The 25,482-nt window shown below is 46.1% G+C and overlaps 1 protein-coding gene across 2 annotated transcripts in view; it reads right to left on the bottom strand.

The window, feature by feature from the left end:
* TEKT5 (tektin 5) overlaps window positions 1-25,482 on the bottom strand; it is a 1,542,713-nt gene that overhangs the window by 505,526 nt on the left and 1,011,705 nt on the right. For both annotated transcript variants that reach the window (XM_069647836.1, XM_069647837.1), the window contains one exon: window positions 22,871-23,093. In XM_069647836.1, coding sequence (XP_069503937.1) covers window positions 22,871-23,093 — 223 coding nt within the window. The remainder of the gene's footprint in view (window positions 1-22,870; window positions 23,094-25,482) is intronic.

The raw sequence follows: 25,482 nt of genomic DNA, 5'->3' as shown, positions 1-25,482 counted from the left end.
ATGGGTAAGGAGAAGGGCTATGACAAAGTGTCACTTCCGTGGCCCTGTGGCGCCTGTGGGCAATACCACCATTGAAATGGCCATCACGTTCCTTCCGCAATGTGAATCAGCAGTCTAGTGGAATCCATCATGGCCGCCAGCGGCTGCTTTATCTTCAATTCTCAGGATGAAGACTGCATGTTGCAACCCATGCTATTAGGGGTCCAACGCTGTTACTAGGTAATTCTATTTGCTATTTTTTTCACACTTTATCTGTTTCCTCTGGTTGCTGTGTTTGCCGTGGAGTGTTTTTCTCTTGCTCTGTGGCTCCTTCCTCCCTGCTCTTGCTGGCTCGGCTCTCGCCCAAGCTCCGGCTGCCTCCCCCCGCTCCTGGTTCCCAAACTCTCTGTCTCCCGGATGGGCTTTCCTTGCCCGCTCTCTCTCTCTGGGGATTTCCCTTCCGGATTTGCCCAGCTCTCTCTCTCTTCCAGTGGGGTCTGTTGGAGTATTGCTGCCCTCTATCCTTTGTGGTACACAGGCAGTTCTCGGGTATCTCCTCCGCTCCAGACTCTTGCCGGAGTCCTTGCAGTCCTTAGGCAGCTTTCTTCATTTTGGTCGAACGCACTTCCTTAATGCCACTCCACGGCAGGGGTAGTGCCCTAAGGTTTGGTATATCTTTCTGACTTTATTGGAGAGCTATTAACATCCAACCAGCCACCCTCCTTTCTACCGCTCTACTAGACAAATAATTGTGGCTTCTGATCAGTCATCACTCTTCTGGTATAACTGGAGTCTTCAATTGGATTCTGCCACCAGCAGGGTTTTTTTGGCCACACCAGCTTTTCGCCTGTTGGCTAGTTTCGGGAAGGAGACCACTAGTCCACCAATTGAGTAGGCAGACATAGTGCCTTCCCCCCGAGACCGACCTCATCTCTTCAAGGAACGAAGGATGACTCGAAAGAAGAAGAAGGGAAGAGGGTGTCGACCACAGAAATTCACACGACCAGTCCTGAGGAATCAGGTGAGGAGTTGGATGGTCTCTCTGATTTAGGAAGCTCTGACAAATTTGACAGATTGCAACGCCAACAACCCACCTATGGCTATCACTGAACAAGTACAGGAACTAGTTGTGGCAGTACAGAGCCTCACCCTTGAGGTTCAAAGTTTGAAGAAGGAAAATGCGGTGTTATGGCAACTAGTCACAGCCAGAGAACAACATCCTTCTGATATACCTGCAATGGGATTGGTTTTGGGGAAGTTTGATGGCACCCCGAAAAGACTTAAAGAGTTTATTGAGGCTTGTGTGGTCCACTTCACTTTCCACGCTGGAATTTATGCTTCGGACCATGCCCATGCCCATGTTCAGTTTTGCAGGATAACGGAGCCTTTGTTAATCTACTGAAGCAAACCTTTGAGAGACCTGACGTGGTATAGTCGACTTGTGAGGACCTGCTAGATTTGAGACAAAGTCAGATGAATCTCCTTTCGCACATCACATTCTTCAAACGAACGGCCGGAGATGCTGGGAGGGCAGAGACGGCCCAGTACACCATGTTTCAAAGAGGTATCATGGAAGACATCAAGAATGAGTTAGCTAGAACATCTCGTTCTCACAGCTTTTCAGAGCTGCTCTCCATCATCCTTTCAATCAGTTATCGCCTATCGGAAGGGTGCAACGAAAGCCAAAAGGGTAGGGGCCGTCTGCCGTCCCCCATGGACCACTCAACTCCCTCTCAGCCTATACCCAAGCCATCCAGGGAAGAACCCATGCAGATCGGGGCTGCTCGTGAACCACTCACCCCTGACGAAAGGAAAAGGAGATGGGAGAAAGGTCTTTGCATGTATTGCGGTTCCGATGCACATCTGCTACGGGACTGTCCTGAAGTGCCTCCACGCAGGTCGGGAAATGATCGACCTCTGACCTAATAGGGACGGGTATCCGAGGTTCGCAAATCAGTCCCGTAAACACTCAGATAGAGTCTTCACTAGGAGGAGACAACAGACTAATGGTTTCCGTCCAGATCATTCTAAGAAAAGAAAGAATCAATGCTTTGGCCTTGATTGCGGTGCTGCAGGTTTCCCTATGGACACGGTTTTGGCTGAAAGCAACGGCATACTGAGAGTAAGTCGTCAAGAAATCCAGAAGATTGAAGGAGTGGATGGGAGGCCACACAGCTCTGGACTGATCACTCACATCACTGGGGTTCTCAACATCTGGATCTTTCAACATCAGGAGGCCCTCCAGTTCGACATCATTCGTGCCGCCCACTTTCCCTTGATACTGGGCATTGCTTGGTTAAGGAAACACAATCCGTCGATCGGTTGGACCAAGAACCAGCTAGAGTTTGATTCCCCGTATTGTCACCAACATTGTCTGCCTACACCTACCCAAGAATCTGTGAATACCTTGAAACCCACTCTGACAAAATCTGTCACCATTCACTGTATCACTCCGGATTTCTCAGAATGTATGGGTGTCTTTCACAACAAGATTCCCCAAGATCTCCCTCCTCACAGGCCTGACGATTGCACGAATGAACTTGCTCCCGAAGCCTTGGTTCCTCTTGGCCAAATGTATCCCCTCTCCCTTCTGGAGAAGAAGGCTCTAAGGGATCATTTGGACTCGAACCTTCAGAACGGTCTCATTCGCCCTTCCCGATCCATGGTAGGAGGCTCTCTGTTTTGTATCCCAAAAAGGGATACATCGGAACTCAGACCCTGTATTAACTACAGGGGGCTCAATCGGGTTACGGTGCGAGATCGATACCTATGCCCCTTATAAGGGACATCTTGGAAGCAGTCCAAGGTGCCAAGATTTTCCAAGCTTGACCTGCGCAGAGCATACCTCCTTCTTCGTGTCAAAGAGGGAGACCAGTGGAAGACGGCCTTTCGAACTCCATTTACCCATTTTGAATAGAGTGATGCGTTTGGTCCAGTGAATGCACCAGCAAGGTTTATGGACTGAATTATCTCCAATCTCTTATTCCACTCTGTGATCGTTTATTTGGACGACATACTCATCTTCTCTTCGTCGCCCCAAGAACATCAAAGACATCTCCAAGAAGTACATACACGTTTGCGTAACAACCACCTTCTTGTCAAACAGAAAAATGTCAATTTGGAGTCAAATCCATACCCCACCTAGGATACATCCTGTCCAAACGAGGGATCGAAATGGACAAGAAGAAGGTAACAGCTATTCTCAGCTGGCTTTATCCTTCCTCAGTCAAGAATATACAACGGTTCTTAGGGCACACCAATTTTTATCAAAAAATAATTCTGAAGTTCCCAGAAGTAGTACTGCCCATTACCTCCCTGTTAAAGAAGAATACAACCTTTGAATGGCATCAGCAGGCAGAAATCGCCTTCCAAGGAGACCTTGTTTTGCTCAGCTCCCGTGCTTTGTCAAGCTGGCCAGACTCAGCCATTTATTGTGGTGTCTGATGCTTCTGCGGCAGCTATTGGAGCTGTATTGTTACAAGAAGTTGCTGGGGAAGAACATCTGGTGGCTTATTTGTCCAAGACCTTATTCTATACTCAAGTGAACTACTCCGTTATCGAGAAAGAACATCTAGCCATGAAGTTGGCTTGTGAGGAGTGGCGCCACCTGCTACAGGGAGGACCTTATCCATTCACCATTCGTACGGATCACCGTAACCTCGTACGGATCACCGTAACCTATGCATTCTACAGCAAATCGAGTGTCGGAACCTGCGCCAAGCCAGATGGGCATACTTCTTTGCACAGTATGATTTCTCAATCACATACATCCCAGGAAGCCAAAACATCCTCACGGACGATTTATCTCGCTCCAAGTCTGGTGAAGGTCGGATCTCAAGGTCCTGAAGGTCTGTTCAGACGCAACTGTTTTGTCAACATAATTTCCTCATTTCTCCAAGAAGTCAGGGAAGCCACAGAGACTGCTTCATTGGATCTCACCTAAGACATGAATCTTTCTGTAGAAAAGAAAGAAGATCTACTCTTATTTCACAGTAGATTGCACATTCCAGACAAATCTTTAAGGAAGCAAGTCCTAATGTCGTGCCACGCTACCAACATCGCAGGCCATAGGGGCTTTCAGAACATGGTGGATCTTGTCCGTCGGGACTTCTGGTGGCCGACCCTTAGATCTGACGTAAAGGTTTACACACAATCCTGTTCTGTATGTGCCCAAAACAAATACTGCCTGCTACAACCTCTCTGTCTACTGGAGCAAAGTTCAGTTCCTACATGACCCTGGAGTAATCTCTCTACAGATTTTGTTGTAGATCTACCAGTCTCCCAAGGGTGTACGGCCATTATGGTCACAGATGATTCATTTTCCAAGATGGCCCATTTCACGCCACTTCCAGGACTGCCCAGCGCTTCTGAAATGGCTCATGCATTCTTCCGAGAGATCTTTCGCCTTCACGGATTACCCAAGTGCATTGTGTCTGACAGGGGTTCTCAATACACCTCCAGGTCCTGGACTGCCCTATGCAAGATCTTGGGTATCCAAAGGGCCTTGTCTTCAGGTTATCACCCACAGACTAACGGGAAAACCGAATGACTAAATAGTACCATGGAACAGTACTTAAGGTGCTTTATTGGCTCCCAACAAGACAAATGGGTTGAGCTCTTACCCTCAGCGGAGTTCTCCTACAATAATTCCATGCCTTCAGCCACCAAACTCAGTCCTTTTTTGTGTTTCTATGGCTTCCATCCCACGTTTCTACCCAGCACCATAACATCTGCTTCTAAGATCCCCTCCATTGACTTTTTGCTTACCGAAATCACCAAGGCCCACAAGACTACTTGCTATAATCTAGAGGAAAGTAAGAAGAAGAACAAACTAAGGGCAGATCAACATTGCAGGGAAGATCCAGATTGGGGAGTGGGAACTAAGGTTTGGCTATCGACTCGGTACTTGCCAAGATGGATACACCCGTCCAAACTTTCCCCCAGGTATGTCACCTTGTACACACCTACAAGATCCCTAAGATTAGAAGGAAAGGACCAGATAAAAAGCAGCACGTTCGAATGCTCGCAGGGCATGGGCAGAGCTTTCCCAGTCAGAGTAGCCCTGATATGGAACAAACTCCCTGTCAAGCTAAGACGAGAAAGGAACTACCAAAGCTTCAGAAAAAAGCTGAAGACCTATTTATTTAAATGAACCCACAATCCAGTCAAAACCTAAGAAAAATGGAAGATTAGGATGGATTTCTTTGAGAGTTTTTGTCTTGTTCGTCTTGTATTCCCTGTTGCGCCCTGATGCCTGCGGGCTTCGGCGCAGTGAAAACCAATAAATAAAAAAATTAAATAAATAAATAAAATAGGGCCATATGAGATTACAGCCAAGATCAATCCGGTGGCTTTCATATTAAGACTAAGCAAATCCCTCAGCAGGCTACATCCTGTTTTTCACTTCTCTCTACTTCATCCTTGGACCCCAGATCTCTATCAAAGTCCACAGAATAAGATCCCCATTCAAGCCTCCTCTGAACCTAAGGAGTATGAAGTTTCCAAGATCTGTGAGTCTTGTTACCACAAGGCAAGACTTGAATACCTGATTCAGTGGAAGGGGTATCCTTCTTCTGAAAATTCTTGGGAACCCAGATCACACGTGCATGCCCCTCGATTGTTGCAAAGGTTCCATATGCTGCATCCAGGAAAGCCAGGGACAAGTAGTTTCAATTCAACACTACAGCTAAGTCAATGCCTAGTCTGGGATACTGAATGCAAACCCTTATTGATATATCTTTATGTCCAGTTCATGAGTTCTGGATGACTACCCCTATATAACACCCCTCTCTTAGAATCCCCTGACCCCACTGAGCCAAGAAGTAGTTCTGTTTTGCAAGTTTAAAAGGTTTATTTGAGAAATAAGATAAAATATAGATACCACACTTTTATGATAAAATAGTAATCAATATCGCCCTTATAAATATGATGTTAATCAACAATGGGTAATCTGACACTAGCACACTTCTTTATAATCAATGAGGAGTTAGTATAGGATGGATCAAGTAGCAAAAATACTTTTATGATTTCAAGGCAAAAGCAATGAGGAATAAAAGGCAGTACAGAAATACTTGAGATGATTTTAGCAAAAGATAATATAATCACTTTCTCTCTGGCAATTCACTCCCCTCCCCTATGCAATGTAAGACATGGAAGTAGATGGAAAGAGGAGCACACAGTTCTCAGGAATGCAATCAAATACAATACGAAATTCAGTTCCCCCCCAGCAAGCTTAGAGGAAACCGGTATGAGTTTTAAAACACAGGCCCAAGTGCTTTGAATGTGGTGGCAATAAAGTGAGAAATATGCAGAAAATGCTTTTAATTCCCTTTAGGAGGTTCAGGAGGAGTGATAGATACTTGGGATGAGTTCAGGCTCACTTTAGCAATGATTCAGAGATGGTGATTAAGACCCAAACGAATTTTTAGCAAGGAAAGAAATGACTGCTGATGGTTACACGTGGCTGGATTTTTAACCAAATCGCAAATCGCGGTAAAATTCGCGAGTGCGTGAATCGTGATAAGGTGACTAGGAAGTCGGTTCTAGGCCTGTTGGAAAGCTTAGATCCTAAGCTTTCAGAGGAAAGTTAAACCAAGTTCGTAGCCCAAACGGTTCCAGAGATATGAACGATTTTGTAAAGGTCGTTTTTCGGATTTAAAGTAAACTCAAAATGACAGGTGACAGCTTTGCAGCTGCAGAATTGACAAGTGACAGTGGTGCAGCTTTACAAAATGACAAGTGACACGATTTCTAGGAGGCTGTTCTACTTAGGTTAAAATAGTTTGGATTAGATTATTTTAACTAAGAGATTGGTTCTGCACAGTTCTGCTAGGTACTCACAATATAAATTTGAAATAGGCCTCGCCACGGATCTGGTCAGGTTTTGCACTGGACTCCGGTTCTGGTCTCGGCACTTCACAGTGATCTGGGTCAGCTCTCTGGTTCTGCTCACAACGGTCTGGGTCACTCTGGATCTCTGGTCTGGTCTGTCTGGATACAGCGGTCTCTGCACGGCTCCTGGATCTCTGCACTGGTCCTGCAAAAGTTCTTGGCAAGGGATTCAAGCAGCTCGCCCGGCTGTGAGTAGCTTGCAATGATTTGAGGCCTGCTGCAGAGAACTCAGCTTGTGGTTTTAGGCCTCTGATTTAGGTTCTAAAGTATAAGTTCTAGGTTCTGGAGTATGTAGCTGGAACTGGTATCTTCTGGATGTTGTGTGGTCTGGCAAAACGCTCTGCAGCAACTGGATTCCAGTGGCTCTTTTTATGTCTTTTGAAAATGGGTGTGTGTGCAGCATCACTAAGCCAGCCCCTCTCTCAACTGATCATTGGTCAAGCTTTTCTCTCTTCCTTGATAGGGGAAAGGAAATGTGAGTCATGGTGATGCTGTTTTATGGCCTGCAGAAAGGACACTCCCCTGTCAAATTGCACATAAATCTATATTTGACCCAAATACATATTGCACAGATACACACTTGTTTAAAATTACATGCACCCATCACATATCACATGAGGTATACTCTGTTCAAACTCTGCTCTTCCTGGGGGCTTGCATTCAAAAATGACAACATTTTGCGCTTTTCAACTGGTTTCGCAATATCGGACATTTACCCAAATTTACACGCATGTGCGCAAGGAGTATGGACATTAATTGATGAAGTGTCAGATTTTTAACATGCAGACATTTGGAGTGAGACCCTATTTTCCGCTAGCAACCCCCCAGAATACACCACAGGGTCCTAACGCATCTCAAAATGTTCACAGAAAAATCACAACAATAATTATATTACTTATATAATTCTGACAAGTCCGCACTATGAGTTATCTATCTTTTTAAAATTATGCCCTGGTCAAAAAGGGGTGTGGTTTATGTTCCAAAGCACATGGGGGATGCTTCTGCCTGTCCCCGCCTCCAGCTCGGGTGGCTCCCAGAGGCACTTCTCCCAAGAGGAAGCCACTTTTACGACGCCCCCAATATAACATTTGCCTGAGTCCAGGACAGGCCTTTGTTCACCTCCCTGTAGTCCCCAGCTGCTTCACCCCTAATCTAATCAGAGAGGTGACAACTCCTTTTGGCAAGGGGAAGAGTGGCTGAGCAGGTTTTAACTCCTGTGGGGGTAGATGTCAGGCAGAATTCAGTTTCATTAAGCCAGGTTTCAGCTAAAATGTCACTTTTTGTTCCCCAGTTTAAGTCAATACAATTTTTACATATGCAGCTAGAATGCTGATTCTAAGTTCAAAACTATGACATCTTAGCAGTTACAAACTATGTGACACTCAAAAGTAGGTCACTCAGTTAATTCAAACATTTCGATTTTGGTGGTTTTAATCCATTTTCAGTTAGGCTGCTGACATGCATAGCGCAGCCAGTTTTGTTATGAACATTGTTTTGGGCTCTTCATCTTCCCAGATTTTGTATGCACACATACCTCATTCTGCCAGATGTCCGCTGGTGTTCAGTGAGATTTTTGGATGTGTTGCAATGTTTGAAAATAGGCATTTTGAGCTGGCATTCAGAGAAACCAAAGGTAATTTTAAAGCATTTTTGAGCTAACAGGCGCTGCTGTTTTACCTTTGGCACCCATTCCACTCAAGGCACCCTGGCCCATCATGCTCGCACTGGTGGGTGGCAAGTTAGGCAGCCATTTTGGTGCACGCACAAACTGCGTGGTTCTCCTGGATTCTGGCGCACATGTGGGCTTTTTGGCCATCTTGGATTTTCTAAGCCCACAGCACCAAATGTTGCAGCATGATAGCTCAAACGTGGGTCAGGACACCCAACAAGGCCCCCCCACGCGACTGCACTTTTAATTTGAGTCGATGGGGAGTCGGGTGCACAGAAGGTTTTGACCCACGCACTGGTATGTCCGCATAATCTTCTTCCAATTCTGCAAATGGCACAGTTCAGCATCTTTTCCTCCATCCGGTACTGATCGATCGGTTCTCCTCACCGGTCCTGATGGGAATATTGGGCGGTATCCCGGGCCCCTTGGGGCTGGGAGACATTCCACCCACTTGGTAAACAAGCATGTAACGGTCAACATGTACTTGTTTCCTCTAGACGAGCGAATCACAGGGCCTACAAAGTCGATTTGCAAATCTGACCATGGCAGTGTCATCCCCCTCTTTTGGAGAGGCGCACGGTGTGTGAGGGATGATGGCTGAAATTGTGCACACACAAGACACCCCTTCAAGTATTGGTCGAGGTCCTGCCCCATGTGTGGCCAGTATGCAACCTCTCTTAAGATTTCTAGTGTTGTGTGAAACCCCCTATGACCGGCGGTGGCCGCATCATGGGCGTGACTTAACATCAGGCTTCGGAATGAGGTAGGAACCACCCACTGATCATGGCCAGCTCGGGATTTCCTTACCAACAAACCGTATTGGATTCAGAACATTTTTGGACATTTCATCAACACTCTTAGGTCCTCTTTCCCAATGTAATCGGTATCCGTCAGGGGAAAGTTCTCAGGGTCCTCAAGGTGTTGGTAAAACTTACCAATAATTGGATCCCCCTTCTGAGCTGTAATCAAATCAGCATCAGGGGTCTCCTTGCTCCATTGGGCAGATGAAAGATCATTGTGAGAATTTGTCTGGGACCTAGTGATAGCAGTGACCTGGATTTCTCCCAACAGGGACTCTATTTCGATTAGATCCCCTTGGATGGCCCCCGTTTTGGCCAGCTGATCAGCTAAGTCATTTCCAGTTTTGTCTGGTCCCTCTACTTTGGAATGACCCTTGATCTTTTTCCAGTAGATGGTCATCCCATTCGATGTGACCAGATCATCAATGTTTTGGATTAACTTCCCATGTTTCAAGGGTTTGTTATTAGCACATAACATGCCTCTGGTTTTCCAATTAACCAGGTGCTCCACGAACCCGTTCCGTACGTAATCCGAATCTGTGATTATGACCAGTTTGTGGAGTTGATGCTGGACAGCAGTGAGGATGGCCTGATGCACAGCCATCAATTCTGCCACCTGACTACTTCGGGGACCAGTTTTGTATCCAGCGTAGGGTTCTGGGAACTCCTTCACCCATGCACTCCCTACGCCAGCCACCAGTTCTTTCTCCCAGTCGTTGTCAACATGGTAAGAGCATCCATCCACATAGACAGTGGGCATTCCCTCACACTTTTCTTCTTCAAAGACTTTGTGTGGGGAATTAAGGTATGCCTCCATGTTGTCCTTGATTTTTAGACTTTCGTCCTCGAGACAGTTTTCTCTGGCACAATCATGCAAGTCAGCCAGACCTTGCGCGAGGGGACTCTTCTTGTTTTGGCCATATCTGACCTCCACAGGAAAGCCTTGCATTGACAGAATTCGGGAATTACTCACATTTCCGGGCCGGATTCTGTCACTTTAGAGATATTGAAGAGGCTGGTGTGGAGTCTCCACTATGATGTGTTCCCCCTGGATAAACAGGCGGTAATTCTTCAATGCCCACACCGTTGCCAGGAGTGCCTTCTCACAATCGTTGAATTTTTCCTCCACAGAGGATAAGGTTTTGCTCGCATAGGAGATTACTTTATTGACCTTGTCATGCTTTTGGTATAATACTGCCGTCAAGCACGTATTAGAGAACCCCGTCTCCAGGAAGAACTCCTTGTTTCTGACAGGGTAAGCTAGGCAAGGCGCTTGTGAGAGGCTTCTTTTGAGTTGTCTTACTGCCTCGGCTTGTTCTGGACCCCATTCCCACTTGACCCCCCCTTCAAGAGATGAATCAGGGGTCTAGTGATCTCTGCGTAGCCTTCAATTTACTTTCTGCTGTAATTAGTCAGTCCAAGGAGGCTCCTTAGTTCCCGCAGAGTGGTGGGGTCTTTCAGTTTCTGGAGTGCTTCCACTTTCTTTTCTTGGGGACAGAGACCCTGAGGAGTAATCTCATGCCCCAAGAAATTAACAAGGGTTCTACACCACTGTGCTTTCTGAAAGGAAAGTTTTGCTCCGGCGGCCCTCAACTGTCTCAGAACATAACGGATCTCCGCTATGTGTTCCTCCACAGATGAACTTTTGATGAGGACATCATCTACATAAGCCAGGTTACCCCTCGCACCCAGGTCAGGCATGGCTTTATGTAGGAAAATGTTGAATTCATTGCCGGAGTTGAGGTATCCGAAGGGAGTCCGGGTCCATGTGTACTGCTGGCCCCCAAAGGTAAAAAGCCAGTTTGTATTGGTCCTCCCTACTGACAGGCACGGTCCAGTATCCATTGGTCAGGTCTATTGCTGTGAATACCTGTGACCCCTGAATCTGGGCCAGCCCTTGGTCAATGTAGGGCAGAGGCCATCGGGAAGTATGGAACCATTTGTTGAGCTCCCTGAGGTCGGCGCAGAGTCTCCACTGGCCGTTTGGCTTCAATATTCCAAGCACCGGGTTATTGAAGGTGCTGTGAACTGGACGGATTATTCCCCGGGACTCAAGGTTCTTAATTATTTCAGTAAGGGACTCCATGGATGCAAGAGGCAAGCGATATTGCTTCACAAACACTGGAGTCATTCCAGGGTCCGTGGGGATTGTTGTTGTGTGGATGTCGGTGCGGCCACAGTCATATGAGTCTACCGCAAAGAGATCTTGGAAATCCAAGAAAACTTGTTTCAACTTTTGCTTGTGTTCCAGAGTCACACAGGCATCAGCTAGGTTGACTCTCTCTTCCACCATCTGCCTGAAGCCTGGAAAGACTTCTGGTTTGGCTATCTCAGCGGCCTCCTCCAGCTGGGTGGAGAAGTCCCTGGTCAGAGTGCTGATTTGGACTGGAGGCCTCAGGTGGGAAAGGCAACCCTCATGGACCTGGAAAATCACCTCATCCCTCCTGAAGTCACAAGTCACATCTTCCTTACCGTAAGGGCAGGAAGTGTAAACCAGGAAGTTCCCCCCATGCCGGGTAAAAATCCTGTCTGGTGTTGTATTGTCATCACTGTCACTGTCAAAACAGTCCTTGGGGATTGGTCCTAACAGTTCATTTCCTAGATCAATGGAGAAATGTCGGTCATCAACCACCATTCCAATAATGGTGCCTGTGGCTAGAGTAATACTCTTTAAGTCGCTGTTATCCACCTCTATTGGAATGGTGTCATGTTCTATGTTGACTAATGGAGTTGGGTTTACCCCCAACCCTTGCTGTTGGAGAGAAGCATTTAGATGTATATAAGCATCAGGGTTTTGCAATTTTTGTCCTCTTTTAACTTTCACTTAAAGGGAGAATTGTCGGGTCCTTTCTGGGATGGTGACTTCCTCTTTGATCTGAATTTCAACTGCATAAGGTAGCAATTGAGCTGACTAAATGCTTTTTCTGGATCATCAAAGCCCATGGGATTATCCGCTAATCGGGACCAAGCTTTGAAGTTTATTAGGTCCAAACTAATGGCAAAGCGATTGAGAATGTCACTGCCTAAGTAAAAGGCGGCAGTGACGTCTCGCACGACCCAACAATTATGGACTATGCTCTTGTTGCCAATAGAGATTTTGAGCTGCTTGGCAGGAGATGTTTGGAATTAGGTGCTTCCAGGTCCATTTCCCATTTGTCTATCAGTTTGAATGTGGGAATGGCTGGATCTTTTGGGAGTTGGCGGAACATGGCTTCGCTGATGAAGCTCTTACCGTGGTTCACAGACACTCGAGCGAGAACAGAGTCCTTCCCATCATTTAACTGGACAGGGATGAACAACTGCTCTCCAATTTGCTGAATATCAGCCAGGCTCTGAGCTGATTTCACATCTTTCTGGACTATAGGAGTGGGAGTTTCTGATTGTGGATTAGTAAAGAATTTCAGGGTGTTTCCTTCCAGTGTGGAATACCACCTTAAACCGGAAGGAAGGTTGATTTTCAGAAATAGAGAGGACCCCCCATCACCAGTCTGTTGTCCTACTGCTATTACTGTCACGTCTGGAGTTTGGTTGTTCTGGAAGCGAAATTCTACTTGGTCAGATTTTTGTTCAACCATGTGGCAGGTGCCGTTTAAACTAACATGGTTGACACTCTGTTTTAATTTTATTGGTCGGCTAGTCTGGGTCCAGAGGACCTTGTTTACGCAATCTATTAGGGGTGACAACCTTCTCAGGAGGTGCCCTCTGGAGTCACTACTATGACCGGGTGTTTCACCTTGTGTCGCCCAATTTTAATGTCCAAGTCTGCAGTCCCCTCAATGGGAATTTCCTTCCTGTCAAAGTTCTGCAGTTGTCCAGGAAGAGAGGTGAGAGGAATGCGGTAATTCTCCCCCCTTACTGCATTTAGTTCCTCAAAGGCCCTTTTGGACAGAAGGGTAGCTTCGGATCCAGTGTCCACCAGTGCCAAAATTGTACCCTGCCCCTGTACTTGTACCGGGGCATAGTATCTTCCCTCCTTCTCCTCAAGGGGGCACAGATAATGCACATTTTTGGACAACTGGTGGGCTAATTTTCTGGTTTTGGACATTGCTAGCGAAGAGATTTGGGCAGAATTCTGTGGAGAGCCTTGGGAATCTGAAAAAAAAAGTTGGCAACTGGAGATCAGAGCCATTGTGGGTTCCCCTGGTTCCGGTTCTGGGCCGCCCCACCCTTTTTGGAGGCAGTCATCAGGATGGGTTTGAACCAGGGGATTTCGGTATTGTGGGTTCTGGGATGAGATGATGGGCGGCGGTAGCTCAGTCTCCATATCTCCCCAGTCTGAATTGGCATCCCTTGGGACCCATTTTTCCTTGGGAGGAGTTCCCCCATCTCTAAAGGAGAAGATCCTTTCCCCAGGATCCTCTGAGGATCCCTCTCCATCAAATTGGAAGACCTGTACCTCCTCCACAAAGTGGGTCTGTTTGGGTCCTTTGTTTCTCCTACCCCGCCCTCTGCTCCTTGGGAGGCAGGCTTTCAGGGGTTGGAGATTTTGTTTCCGGTTCCTGGTTTTCCAGGGGCTGTTTACAAGTTGGGAAGGAAGCTTCCTCCAAGGCTTTACACCCCCCATCCCCCTTGTGCCTCCTCCCTGGGAACCGGTGTGTTATCGGGGTGCTGCCCCCGTCATTGTTCTGGAGCACCCGGTCCAGAGTTTGGGGCATTCTGCGGTGGCATGCTCAACTGAGGGTTCTGTTGAGCCCTCAGTATGTGACCCAGATCTCGTGCCATATTTTGGACCTGGCGCTCAAGTTGTGAAACCCGCTCAGGCTAATACGGGGCTCTATTTTCTCCCCGGGCTGATCCCGGGAAGGGTAGCTATCCCTTCTCTGGTAGTACCCCTGGTTGGGAAGATTTTGGTACCCCTCCACCCTTGGCCTCCCCTCTCCCGGATTAGGTTGTCTGGGCTCAGGGAATTGGGGAAAGGAGGATGGATGATTTTGGGGCTGGAAATTGGGTGGATACCTGGCGAAAAAGTTCTGCCCAGGATCTGGAGAATTTCTGCCCTCCTGTGGGAAGTTGGGAGGGAAGTTCCCTGGGTTAGGTGCTTGGCTGGATCCCCCCCCTTGGGCTGGAGAAGTCCACACATAACACAGAATTGGTCGGTTTCCCTTGTAGGGGGGACAGTCGGGGGAGCGAGGGACCCCATTTGTGGGACTACCTCCTTCACTCCCTGTCTGTGACTGGCTCGAGGGCCTTCTGGGCTGTGAATTATTTGGTGCAGGCAGGTTTTTAGGCCCCCCATCTCCAAATCTAAAACGGGGGCAACCTTTACCTCTGCCACCTTGGCAGCAGCCGGTGTGCTGTTGCACCTCATAGATCCGAGTAGCCTGTTCAATGACCCAGTCTAAAGATCTTTTCTCATGAAAATCTCTCACGAGCTGGGTCATTATGTATTTGGGTAAGGCAATTGATAAATTGATAAATTCTCTGCTATCCGTGCGCACCCTTCTGGTGGTCTGCGCAAAAGCACGTTTTAATTCTTGCACAAACTCTTGTGGGGCCTGATCCTCCCCACATTGTAAATTGTAGGCTGCCTTGCGAGCCTCTTGAGGATTTCTGTGAACAGAAAAATGTTTCAAGATGGCCGCCTCATAGGTGGACCATCTTAAATGATTTTGGTCCTCCAGCCCCGCAAAGAAACTGGAGTATTCTGGGGAGAATGTCCATTTGACGTACTGGATGCAGCTACTTCTGTCCTTCAAATGGAAAGTCTCCATCATTTGCTCATAGAGCTCCAAGTGTTCCCAAACGGAATACTTGGCGTTCTTATGATAAGGCGTGATGACACTGCTTATTGCCTTTATTTGCTTCAATGGGTCCTTAAGCAAGGCCCTTTTTGCCTTATTGGCCTTTTTGGTTTGGGTAACGCTGGTCCATTCATCCTCTGACTCAGAGGCACTGCTCCCAGAGGTTCCTGTCTGATCTTCCAGGTTTTCCCGGATTCTGCGAGCCTGGGAATGGCTGGCAGAATCTGGGGACCTGGTCTCCTGTGTCCTGCGCCGTTCAGAGGAGTCTTCAGATTCCTCCTTGCTGCCAGGATTTGATGGGTACCCCACCCACTCACCTAACTGGGCAGAAGTTTTCAGGATGCCCTTAATGGGCCTACTCTCCTGGGGTTCCTCACTAAATTGCACTGTGCTTGGGTGCCCATACCCGGATGCCCGCCCATCCATTCCTGGGAGGTACTGGCCTATGAGCCCCATACTTCTAGCTGGATAGTAATCTGCCATCCCCGTGGCCCTGGGCTCATGTGCGCGAGGGGACATGGGGGTGGCAGAGTCCAGGGACTGGGAGAGATGAAGGCCTCTGGTACTAGGGCTCCTGAGGTTATGCTCAGGAGTTTCTCTTTCCCAGCGAACCTCATCTCTATCCGCCCCTGCTTCCTGTTGCAATGCAAGAGCCTGCACTTTCAGTTCCTCAGTTAAGGCCTTACTCGACTCTATCAGTCTCTCCTGCATCGCTACCTGTTGCTGGAGCCTATCATTGTGCTGACAGAGAGCCTCATTTTCTCTCTGTGCCTCCTGATTGGTCCTGTAGTACTGGGCCAGTCTCTGCTGCAGGAGGGTTACATCCTGAGCTGTGTCCCTATTGGCCTGCTCCTTTCTTGCCAGAGCATCCTCCACCGTCCTGGTGTGCCCTAACAAGTTCTGGTGTTCTTTTTGGAGGTCACCCAGTCCCTGGAGGGCCAGGTGATTTTCTTCCATTTTCCTTTTTAAGTGGCAGACTTCCTGGCCTAAGGTGTCCCTTTCCTGACTAAGAGCCTGCATCTGTGCCGCCAGGTCGTCCCTTTGCCTTTGGAAGGCACCAGGTTTCTGGTGCTCCTGATCAAACTCTGCCTGGGTATCCAGGTCTTTCAGAATCAATTTATTGCTTTCCTCTTTCTCTCTGTCTAATCGAATTTGCAGGATGGCTACCTGTTCTGTGCATGCCCTGTTGAAGTCCAGTTGTTGCTCCAGCTTTTTCTGGCTCTGCAGAAGGGAGTCCAAACCTTCTTGGTACTCCTTCTGCAAGGCCAGAAATCTGGTGTCCTGGTCAGCCTTCTCCTGTTGCAGTCTATCCATGTCCTCTTTTATTTTAATGATATACTGCCTACTATCATTTTCTGACTCCTGGCTCCTCTGCAGCCTCTGCTCAGAAGAGACCAGGTCAGATTGGGCCTTTTCTAACGCCAGCTGTTGCCTATTTGCCAGATCTTGGCCTTCAGCACATTTGTCCTGCATGGCTCCCATATAGAGATACAAATATGCTGCTATCCTGGCAATCTTATTATGTTCATCTTTGGCTTTAGGGGCCATATATAGTTCACTCAGGGCCACATGTAGGGGACCCTGATCTCCCCATATATCTGACCCTGTTTCAGTGACCTGTTGCGCGATTGCCTGCAACCAGACCGTTTGGTCCTGATGAGTCCACTCACCTCTCACAAATAGCTTATGTAAGAAGTGCTCTCTGGCTATTTTGATGTCTACCAGTGTCGTCATTCTGGAATTTGAGTTCCTTCCTGACTTACAGAAGTTTGTATTTTATTTTTGCAAAACAGACCGTTTCCTTAGAGCGTTCCTTTGAGGAGTGCTTTACAGCGTAACACAGCGTGTTGATCCGACCGGATATGTGTATCTGGTCAGCTGGCACACTGTATTAATCTGCACAAATGGTAAATCTAACCCAGATTATCCCAGCTCGAGCCCCCACTTTGTAAGAAGATTCAATTCAACACTACAGCTAAGTCAATGCCTAGTCTGGGATACTGAATGGAAACCCTTATTGATATATCTTTATGTCTAGTTCATGAGTTCTGGATGACTACCCCTATATAACACCCCTCTCTTAGAATCCCCCTGACCCCACTGAGCCAAGAAGTAGTTCTGTTTTGCAAGTTTAAAAGGTTTATTTGAGAAATAAGACAAAATATAGATACCACGCTTTTATAATAAATAATAATCGATATCGCCCTTATAAATATAATGTTAATCAACAATGGGTAATCTGACACTAGCACACTTCTTTATAATCAATGAGGAGTTAGTATAGGATGGAACAAGTAGCAAAAATACTTTTATGATTTCAAGGGAAAAGCAATGAGGAATAAAAGGCAGTACAGAAATACTTGAGATGATTTTAGCAAAAGATAATATAATCACTTTTTCTCTGGCAATTCACTCCCCTCCCCTATGCAATGTAAGACATGGAAGTAGATGGAAAGAGGAGCACACAGTTCTCAGGAATGCAATCAAATACAATACGAAATTCAGTTCCCCCCCAGCAAGCTTAGAGGAAACCGGTATGAGTTTTAAAACACAGGCCCAAGTGCTTTGAATGTGGTGGCAATGAAGTGAGAAATATGCTGAAAATGCTTTTAATTCCCTTTAGGAGGTTCAGGTTGAGTGATAGATACTTGGGATGAGTTCAGGCTCACTTTAGCAATGATTCAGAGATGGTGATTAAGAGGCAAACGAATTTTTAGCAAGGAAAGAAATGACTGCTGATGGTTACACGTGGCTGGATTTTTAACCAAATCGCAAATCGCGGTAAAATTCGCGAGTGCGTGAATCGTGATTGCGGAAAAAGTATAAGGAGTAGGAAGTCGGTTCTAGGCCTGTTGGATCCTAAGCTTTCAGAGGAAAGTTAAACCAAGTTTGTAGCCCAAACGGTTCCAGAGATATGAACGATTTTGTAAAGGTCGTTTTTCGGATTTAAAGTAAACTCAAAATTACAAGTGACAGCTTTGCAGCTGCAGAATTGACAAGTGACAGTGGTGCAGCTTTACAAAATGACAAGTGACACGATTTCTAGGAGGCTGTTCTACTTAGGTTAAAATTGTTTGGATTAGATTATTTTAACTAAGAGATTGGTTCTGCACAGTTCTGCTAGGTACTCACAATATAAATTTGAAATAGGCCTCGCCACGGATCTGGTCAGGTTTTGCACTGGACTCCGGTTCTGGTCTCGGCACTTCACAGTGATCTGGGTCAGCTCTTTGGTTCTGCTCACAACGGTCTGGGTCACTCTGGATCTCTGGTCTGGTCTGTCTGGATACAGCGGTCTCTGCACGGCTCCTGGATCTCTGCACTGGTCCTGCAAAAGTTCTTGGCAAGGGATTCAAGCAGCTCGCCCGGCTGTGAGTAGCTTGCAATGATTTGAGGCCTGCTGCAGAGAACTCAGCTTGTGGTTTTACACAGTTCTGCTAGGTACTCACAATATAAATTTGAAATAGGCCTCGCCACGGATCTGGTCAGGTTTTGGGCTGGACTCCGGTTCTGGTCTCGGCACTTCACAGTGATCTGGGTCAGCTCTCTGGTTCTGCTCACAGCGGTCTGGGTAACTCTGGATCTCTGGTCTGGTCTGTCTGGATACAGCGGTCTCTGCACGGCTCCTGGATCTCTGCACTGGTCCTGGCAAAAGTTCTTGGCAAGGGATTCAAGCAGCTCGCCCGGCTGTGAGTAGCTTGCAATGATTTGAGGCCTGCTGCAGAGAACTCAGCTTGTGGTTTTAGGCCTTTGATTAAGGTTCTAAAGTATAAGTTCTAGGTTCTGGAGTATGTAGCTGGAGTCAGTCTGGAACTGGTATCTTCTGGATGCTGTGTGGTCCGGCAAAACGCTCCGCAGCAACTGGATTTGAATGTCCTCTCTAGCTTCCATTGGCTCTTTTTATGTCTTTTGAAAATGAGTGTGTGTGCAGCATCACTAAGCCAGCCCCTCTCTCAACTGATCATTGGTCAAGCTTTTCTCTCTTCCTTGATAGGGGAAAGGAAATGTGAGTCATGGTGATGCTGTTTTATGGCCTGCAGAAAGGACACTCCCCTGTCAAATTGCACACAAATCTATATTTGACCCAAATACATATTGCACAGATACACAGTTGTTTAAAATTACATGCACCCATCACATATCACATGAGGTGTACTCTGTTCAAACTCTGCTCTTCCTGGGGGCTTGCATTCAAAAATGACAACATTTTGCGCTTTTCAACTGGTTTCGCAATATCGGACATTTACCCAAATTTACACACATATGCGCAAGGAGTATGGACACTAATGATGAAGTGTCAGATTTTTAACATGCAGACATTTGGAGTGAGACCCTATTTTCCGCTAGCAACCCCCCAGAATACACCACAGGGTCCTAACGCATCTCAAAATGTTCACAGAAAAATCACAAAAATAATTATATTACTTATATAATTCTGACAAGTCCGCACTATGAGTTATCTATCTTTTTAAAATTATGCCCTGGTCAAAAAGGGGTGTGGTTTAGGTTCCAAAGCACATGGGGGAAGCTTCTGCCTGTCCCCGCCTCCAGCTCGGGTGGCTCCCAGAGGCACTTCTCCTCCCACTTCTCCCAAGAGGAAGCCACTTTTATGACACCCCCAATATAACATTTGCCTGAGTCCAGGACAGGCCTTTGTTCACCTCCCTGTAGTCCCCAGCTGCTCCACCCCTAATCTAATCAGAGAGGTGACAACTCCTTTTGGCAAGGGGAAGAGTGGCTGAGCAGGTTTTAACTCCTGTGGGGGTAGATGTCAGGCAGAATTCAGTTTCATTAAGCCAGGTTTCAGCTAAAATGTCACTTTTTGTTCCCCAGTTTAAGTCAATACAATTTTTACATATGCAGCTAGAATGCTGATTCTAAGTTCAAAACTATGACATCTTAACAGTTACAAACTATGTGACACTCAAAAGTAGGTCACTCAGTTAATTTAAACATTTCGATTTTGGTGGTTTTAATCCATTTTCAGTTAGGCTGCTGACATGCATAGCTCAGCAAGTTTTGTTATGAACATTGTTTTGGGCTCTTCATCTTCCCAGATTTTGTATGCACACATACTTCATTCTGCCAGATGTCCGCTGGTGTTCAGTGAGATTTTTGGATGTGTTGCAATGTTTGAAAATAGGCATTTTGAGCTGGCATTCAGAGAAACCAAAGGTAATTTTAAAGCGTTTTTGAGCTAACAGGCGCTGCTGTTTTACCTTTGGCACCCATTCCACTCAAGGCACCCTGGCCCATCATGCTCGCACTGGTGGGTGGCAAGTTAGGCAGCCATTTTGGTGTACGCACAAACTGCGTGGTTCTCCTGGATTCTGGCGCACATGTGGGCTTTTTGGCCATCTTGGATTTTCTAAGCCCACAGCACCAAATGTTGCAGCATGATAGCTCAAACGTGGGTCAGGACACCCAACAGTAGTTATCGACTGGGGCATACTGTCACTTCCGTGGCCTTGTGGCGCCTGTGGAGCCATTGACAATACCTCCATTGAAATGGCCATCACGTTCCTTCCGCAACGTGAATCAGCAGTCTAGTGGATTCCATCATGGCCACCGCCGGCTGCTTTATCTTCACTTCTCAGGATGAAGACTCTGTTTCCTCTGGTTGCTGTGTGTGCCGTGGAGTGTTTTTCTCCCACTCTGTGGCTCCTCCCTCCTTGCTCCCGTTGGCTCAGGACTTGCCCCGAGCTCCGGCTGCCTTTCTCTCTCCCCCTTCCTGGTACCTGGATACTCTGTTTCCCGGCTGTGCTTTCCTCGCCCGCTCTCTCTCTCTGGGGATTTCGTTACCGGGTTTGCCTGGCGCTCTCTCTCTTCCAGTGGGGTCTTTTGGAATATTGCTACCCTCTATCCTCTGTGGTACCCAGGCAGTTCTCTGGTCTCTCCTCTGCTACAGACTCTTGCTGGAGTCCTTGCAGTCCTTAGGCAGCTGGCTTCATTTTGGTCAAACCCACTTCCTTAATGCCGCTCCACGGCAGGGGTAGTGCCCTAGGGTTTGGTATCTCTTACTGACTTTATTGGAGAGCTATTAACATCCAACCAGCCACCTTCCTTTCTACCGCTCAACTAGACAAGTAATTGTGGCTTCTGATCAGCCATCACTCCTCTGGTATAACTGGAGTCTTCAATTGGATTCTGCCACCCGCAGTGGTTTTCTGCCACACCGGCTTTTCCCCTGTTAGCTCATTTCGGGAAGGAGGCCACTAGTCCGCCAATTGAGTAAGCAGACATAGTGGTTTCCCCTGAGACCGGCCTTATTTCTTCAAGGAACGAAGGACAACTCTAAAGAAGAAGAAGGGAAGAGGGAGTCGGACCCCAGAAGTTCACACGACCAGTCCTGAGGAATCAGGTGAGGAGTTGGATGGTCTCTCTGATTCTGGAAGCTCTGAAAAATTTGACACAAAGGTTTGTGATGAAGGAGAAGGGCTATGACAGAGGATTATGACAAAACTATGTTGAAAGCTATCATAAAGGAAAAGGACAAGGATGAAGGATCGTGGTGAAGGAGAAGGACTTGGGCATGGGCTAGGAATAAGCAGAAGGTCTATGAAAAAGGACTAGATGAAGGAGAATGGTCAGGACAAAGTAGGACTATCAGAAAGGAGAAGAAACATGTCTAAGGGCTATGACTAAAGACCATGTTGAAGGACCATGATGGAGAAGGATTAGAACAAAGGAGTATGATGAAGGAGAAGGGCTATGACAGAGGACTATAATGAAGGACTATGATGAAGAACTACCATAAATGAAAAGGACACGGATGAAGGCTCATGATGAAGAATAAGGACTTCGGCACGAGCACAGAATAAGTAGAAGGCCTATGAAAAAGGAGAAGGACTATGACAAAGGACTGAGACTAGGGGCGTAGGAATAGGATGAAGGACTCTGACCAAGGAGAAGGACTATGATGGAAGTCTATGATGAAAGTGAAGGGCTAAGACAAAGGACTATGCCAAAGCATGTGGTCGGAGACAATGGGAGACAAACTCTGAAACATAACTAATTCAGAAGGACTATGATGAAGGAGAACAACAATGGGAGGAGAAGGGCTAAGGAGAAGGACTGATGAACTAGAAGAAGGAATGGTGAGCAGAAGTACACACACAAATCTGTGATGCAGCAAGTACATGCCAATAGCATTGCCAGGTGCCATGCCGAGCAAATAATATGTTTCTCAACACCCTTTCTTTTCTCTCTCCTTTCTGTAGCAATACTTTCAACAAAAGATGGTACTAAAGCACCACCACAGGTGCTAACAAAAAGCGGGAAACTATAGAGGAATGAGGATAGGGGGAGCTGGGGAAGGAGAGTATGCAAGAGGGGTAAATGGAGCTATTATAGGTTCCAACAGACAACAAGGTGTTGCTTGATGAGCAGAGTCTTTAGTTCCTTTCTGGGTTGCAGGCAAGATGAGGCCAGTTTGATGTGCTTCGGTTTTTTAGCCCAGAGCGAAGGTGTTTAGAAAGAAAAGAGCTGTTTTGGGGGGTTTTCCTTATTGTATTTCTTAGATTGCTGTCTTGACGATAATGTTGTGGAGGACTCTTAAGTACGGTGAGATTTCCTACCAGCAAGTATTGTGGAACTTTTGTTCCAGATTAATCCCCAACGTGATTCAATATCCCAAACATATTGTGAACTCTGATATCGAGAAATCCATACATAGATTTCAAAATTAACACAAAAGTAAAACAAAAAAATTACACTATGAATTTGTGGAACAATCATGTAACAATGCACACTATTACAGTTATCCTACAGTGGAGCATCTGGCTTCCTACCTTAGCCAAGTGAACTTGTATTCTGTTCTTTGTTTCAGCCATTTCTGCAATGCGTCTTGTAAAGGCCACGTTGACGTCATTAAACTTCGACCACATTTCTCGAGATGAAATTTCCATTATGTTCTCCACCTCTTCAAGTAGCCTCGAAGATGCAGCTCGATGACACTGGGAATGCAGAATATTCTTATCAGAAAACTTTCCCCAGCTTTCTGGAACAGAGACACTGCAAATGGATAACATTTAAGAATTTGAGGGAAGGAAAATGACCATTTAAGACGTCGTCAGTGCAGCATACAGTAATACACAGACTAAATCTAATGGTGGCTAACAGATATTATGATGGTGAAATCATGACTTCTAGAACACATCACCAATCTCTAAGAGTAAAGTGTTACATTTAGATTATTTTATAAACGGTGTGTGTGAGAGAGAGAGAGAGAGAGAGAGAGAGAGAGATGAGATGGGATGGTGATGGCTATTGGGAGATCAAGACAGAAGCAATCACGTTTCCTCTTATTTGAGGGTGTGCCATCCGATTTTGTAGAGCTTTCCTACGAGACGTTATATTGGCTTTCTACACTTGTGTGCAAAAATCTAGACTTTGATAATATTGTAAAAGATGTCATGCCCTGGTGTAAGTGTTGATTCTAAGCTTCTGATGCTAACTGTGACAACACTGCATCCAGCATCACTCTTTCCTCTCCCATGAAATAGATGTCAAGCACTCTTAAATGCTCAGCTTAATTACAATTGTATTTTCCAAATAAATTAGGAGAAACGAAAAAAGGAAATCATGCCCACTTCCCTTGTTAAACCCACTGCGTGAGACAAAAGTCTTAAAAGCTATAAAATAAAGACAGTTTCAAAGACTAACAATTAATACATTCATATCTTAAACACTTCTCATTAAAATGAGTATCTTGGATATTAAAATATAGAACATATCCAAACCCTAACATGTATGCTCCACAGAGTTAACCAGAGAGTAAACCACATCAATTGATTTGTAATACATCAATTTACTGAAATGCATGAACACTCTCATCATATGCTAACTTTTCAGAATATATTTATTTATTTATAAAGCACCAAAGCCTGAGGGCATCGGGGTGCTACATTGACACAAGACTTAATAGGAGACAGGACAAAAATAGACGTGAAAGCAAAGAGATAGCAAAGATTAGCACAAGAAAATGCTTTTCAACATTTTCCTAAAAAAGCGTCCAGCTGGTTTCTAGCCTCAGCAGCGTAGGAAGGACATTCCAGACATGGGCCACAAGCATGGGAAAAGATCTTCTCAGGCCTCTGCTTCTTTTAGCTTTAGGGATTGTGAGCTGATCACATGTGCTGGAGCGAAGCGATCTTGAAGGATTCTAGCTGGTCGTATGTATCTTCAAATACTTGGCTGCATTACCGTGTTTACATTTGTGGGCCAGGCAGTTGGCCTTAAACTGAACCCTATCTGCCACAGAGAGCCAATGTAACTCCTTCCTGGCCCATAAGATATGATCTCTCCTAGGAATGTCGTAGACAACTCAAACTGAATCGTTCTGTACAATCTGCAGTGCATCAATGCAGCTAGAGTTTGCCCCTAAAAGTAGGGCGTGGCAGTAGTCTAACCGGGGCAGATAATGGCTCTAGCCAAGGTGGCGTAATTCTTCCATGACAAGAATGGTTTAGCATGTCTTAGTACCTTAATACCGGATTGAGACACATAGAATTCTGGTTCATCCAGTCATTGATAAGCCCAAAGGTCTCTTGTGAGTTGGCAGAGTCCAACTTATAATTACCACTCAGTTCCCGGATGAGCTGAGTGTCGTCTGCGTGAAAAAGTGATTTTTTGAGATGTCAAAAAATCACACAAAGGCAGGATATACAGGTTGAACAGGGATGGTGAGAGACAAGCCCCCCATGGGACCCCTCCTTTATTACCCTCCAAGACCCATGTTTTCCACAAGAATTATGAGACTGCACAGGGTTTCATATTTTAATGTGTTAAATAAGCTAATGGAAGGATCGCTTTCACTGTTTGCACTCCATATTGTTGTTACAGGAATAGTTTAGACATTTATTTCTCAGTGCTTTATAATTAGGACAGATGAAAAAGGGGTCAGCATCTGTTTTGTGACAAAAGCCATCACACTCACTCTCTCTTGTCCTCTCCTCCACTAGCCCAATAGCTAGAGAGAGTAACAATTCAGGTGCATTCTAGATGAAGGTTTAAGTAGAAAAGCAGGTATATTAATGGGTGCCAATAGCGAGGAATACCTTCCTATCATACTGCACTTTAAAAACCAATTACTTTCGTGTCATGGGGGAATAACCTGCCCACTAACAGATGGCAACTGATATTTTAATTCCTTCAATGATCCTAAGGTATTGCCAATTGCGTTCCTTGTGCACTGTTAAATGTGGCTTTTATCAAGTAGCCCCCGGAGGCCACACACGTGTTAAATCATTGGCTTTAAATCAAAACACCTGAGATTTCACCAACGAGAAGGATAACGCTATGCCCTGCAAAGTCAACACTTTCCTTGAAAGCTCATAGCTAAGGGTTTAGTCCATGCCTGCAGGGATCGAAATTAAGATTTGATAAGCAGGAGCTAAAAACA

This window comes from Ambystoma mexicanum, chromosome 2q, assembly GCF_040938575.1.
Source record: "Ambystoma mexicanum isolate Mex_15411 chromosome 2q, UKY_AmexF1_1, whole genome shotgun sequence".
In the NCBI taxonomy this organism is placed as follows: domain Eukaryota; kingdom Metazoa; phylum Chordata; class Amphibia; order Caudata; family Ambystomatidae; genus Ambystoma; species Ambystoma mexicanum.
The sequence above is the reverse complement of the archived record's forward strand: the minus strand, read 5'-3'. Positions and strand labels throughout refer to the sequence as shown.